At 47.8% G+C, this 2,187-nt stretch overlaps 1 protein-coding gene across 1 annotated transcript; it reads left to right on the forward strand.

Annotated features, from left to right (window-relative positions):
* Nucleotides 1-1,899, forward strand: LOC123517379. The gene is made up of 3 exons (XM_045277390.1): nucleotides 1-327; nucleotides 752-1,002; nucleotides 1,053-1,899. Exons 1-3 carry the CDS (start codon nucleotides 1-3, stop codon nucleotides 1,897-1,899), a joined length of 1,425 nt encoding a protein of 474 aa, XP_045133325.1.
* The last annotated feature ends 288 nt before the right edge of the window (nucleotides 1,900-2,187 follow it).

The following is a 2,187-nucleotide window of genomic DNA, read 5'->3' on the forward strand; positions in this document are numbered from 1 at the left end:
ATGTCCGCCATCCACAGACACGACTGGATGACTGCCATCGATCTCTGGGATGCTTATTTTCAGATCCCAGTCCATCCAGACAGCCGAAAGTTTCTCCGCTTTACATGGAGAGGGCGTCACTTCCAGTTCAGGGTTCTTTGCTTTGGCCTCTCCACGGCCCCTCAAGTTTTTACCAGGATGATGGGTCCAGTTTCAGTGGCTTTACATCAACAGGGAGTTCGCCTCCTCCGTTACCTAGACGACTGGCTGCTGTTAGCTTACTCGGAACAGACGGCACTCGAGGCAACCAGTTACCTCCTCCGTCTGTGTGCATCACTGGGAATCCAGGTGTGGTGATTAAAATCAGTAGTTAGCGGTTAAGGCCTCGGGTATTTCGTTTAGGATTCATTAGTGTTTCAGTTTTGGTGGTTCTTAGTTGATGTATAGAGGTGAGGAATAGCTTCCCTTCACTCTCTAACAAGAACTCGTCCCTACCAGGTGTATATTGGTGATAACTTCTAACTTGTTAATAATTGATATATATGTTATAATATGTAGGTATACTGGGGAAGTTATGTTATATTATTATTGTCTGTATTTACAGATAACATGCTTATATTTTGTGTGTATTAAAGCCAACAATTGGTGAGATGTGTTTTACGTATCACATCACCAGGTAAACTGGGAAAAGTCATCGCTTTCACACTCCCAGACAAGTATTTATTTGGGGATGAAGATTCGCTCTCCTCTTTTGAAGGTTTTCCTGACACAGAATCGATTAGAGAATCTACAACATCAAATCAAGACTTTCCTAAGTGTTCAGTCCCCTCCTTGGTTAGGCCTCCTAGGCCACATGTCCTCTCTGCTGCATCTAGTTCCTGGGGCAAGACGGAGGATGCGCAGCCTTCAATTTCGCCTTTCCCAATTCTGGGATCGCCAGTCCGACGGTGACGACCTTCCAGTTCCTTGGGATTCCGTAATCCTGGACGATCTTCAATGGTGGACACTGGACCACAATCTTCGGTTGGGACAGTCCCTTCAGTTAGCTTCCCTGGACATTTGTCTGTACACAGATGCTGGGGAGCGTCGATTCTACATGATTCAGTGAGCGGTGTGTGGGCCACTCACGAGCTCTCTTTACACATCAACCTTCTAGAACTCAAAGCTATACGTCTCGGCCTTCTGCACTTCAAGGAACATGTCCGAGGACAGACGGTGGCAGTGTTCTCCGACAATGCCACAGCCCTGTCGTATCTGGCAAAAGAAGGCGGGACTCGTTCAGGAAGCCTCAATGCCGAGGCTCAAGCAATCCTACAGTGGGCGGAGGATCATGCTGTCCGGATCCTCACCCAATTCGCGAAGGGCTCGGCAAACGTCTTAGCGGATTGCCTCAGCAGACAGGATCAGATCATCTCCACAGAGTGGACTCTCCACCAGGAGGTTTGCAATCTCCTGTGGAGGCTTTGGAGTTATCCCACGGTGGACCTGTTTGCAATGAGGCTCAACTTCAGGCTACCAAACTTCATCTCCCTGTTTCGGGATCCAATGGCAGTAGCCACAGACGCCTTTCTCTACAATTGGGATCATCAAGATCTTTATGCCTTCCCACCTTTCCCACTGATCAGGAAGGTGCTCAACAAGCTGAGAATAGCACGTCAAACAAATGTTATTCTGATTGCTTCGTTTTGGCCACAGAGGGAATGGTTCCCAGACCTCATACAGGCCTCAGTAGCCACTCCCAGGTGCCTCCCGCAGCACAGAGATCTACTTCGTCAGCCTCATGTTCGCAAATTTCATCAAGCTCTCCCCATGCTACAGCTAACCGCGTGGAAACTGTCAAGCGAATCCTTCGTCACAGAGGCTATTCCTCCCGAGTTACGGAATTCCTGGCAAAATCTAAAAGACCTTCCACTATTATGAATTACCAATACAAGTGAAAAAGGTTTCGAGAGTGGTGCAAGAGAGAAGGTCACACAGTCTCTAATCCCACCAGCCAGAAGATTGCAGATTTTTTGGTCTTTCTTAGACAGGATTGCAGGATGTCAGTCACTGCCATTAAAGGCTACAAGGCCATGCATAATGGAGTGTTTGGCCTTAAAGGCTTTGATCTTTCTACCGACCCAGTTCTCCGCGAGGTCATAAAGACTTGTTCAAGGTAAGTCCAACGCCCATCTTGTAAGGCTTCTTCATGGAATGTAGACATGGTCC

This window comes from Portunus trituberculatus, chromosome 42 (genome assembly GCF_017591435.1).
Source record: "Portunus trituberculatus isolate SZX2019 chromosome 42, ASM1759143v1, whole genome shotgun sequence".
In the NCBI taxonomy this organism is placed as follows: domain Eukaryota; kingdom Metazoa; phylum Arthropoda; class Malacostraca; order Decapoda; family Portunidae; genus Portunus; species Portunus trituberculatus.

Excerpts from the sequence above, each read along its gene's own strand:
- LOC123517379 (XM_045277390.1), top strand. The coding sequence starts at position 1 with ATGTCCGCCATCCACAGACACGACTGGATGACTGCCATCGATCTCTGG. Across the intron at positions 328-751 it reads GTGCATCACTGGGAATCCAG|AATCGATTAGAGAATCTACA; the intron begins GTGTGGTGATTA and ends TTCCTGACACAG. Across the intron at positions 1,003-1,052 it reads ACACTGGACCACAATCTTCG|ATGCTGGGGAGCGTCGATTC; the intron begins GTTGGGACAGTC and ends GTCTGTACACAG.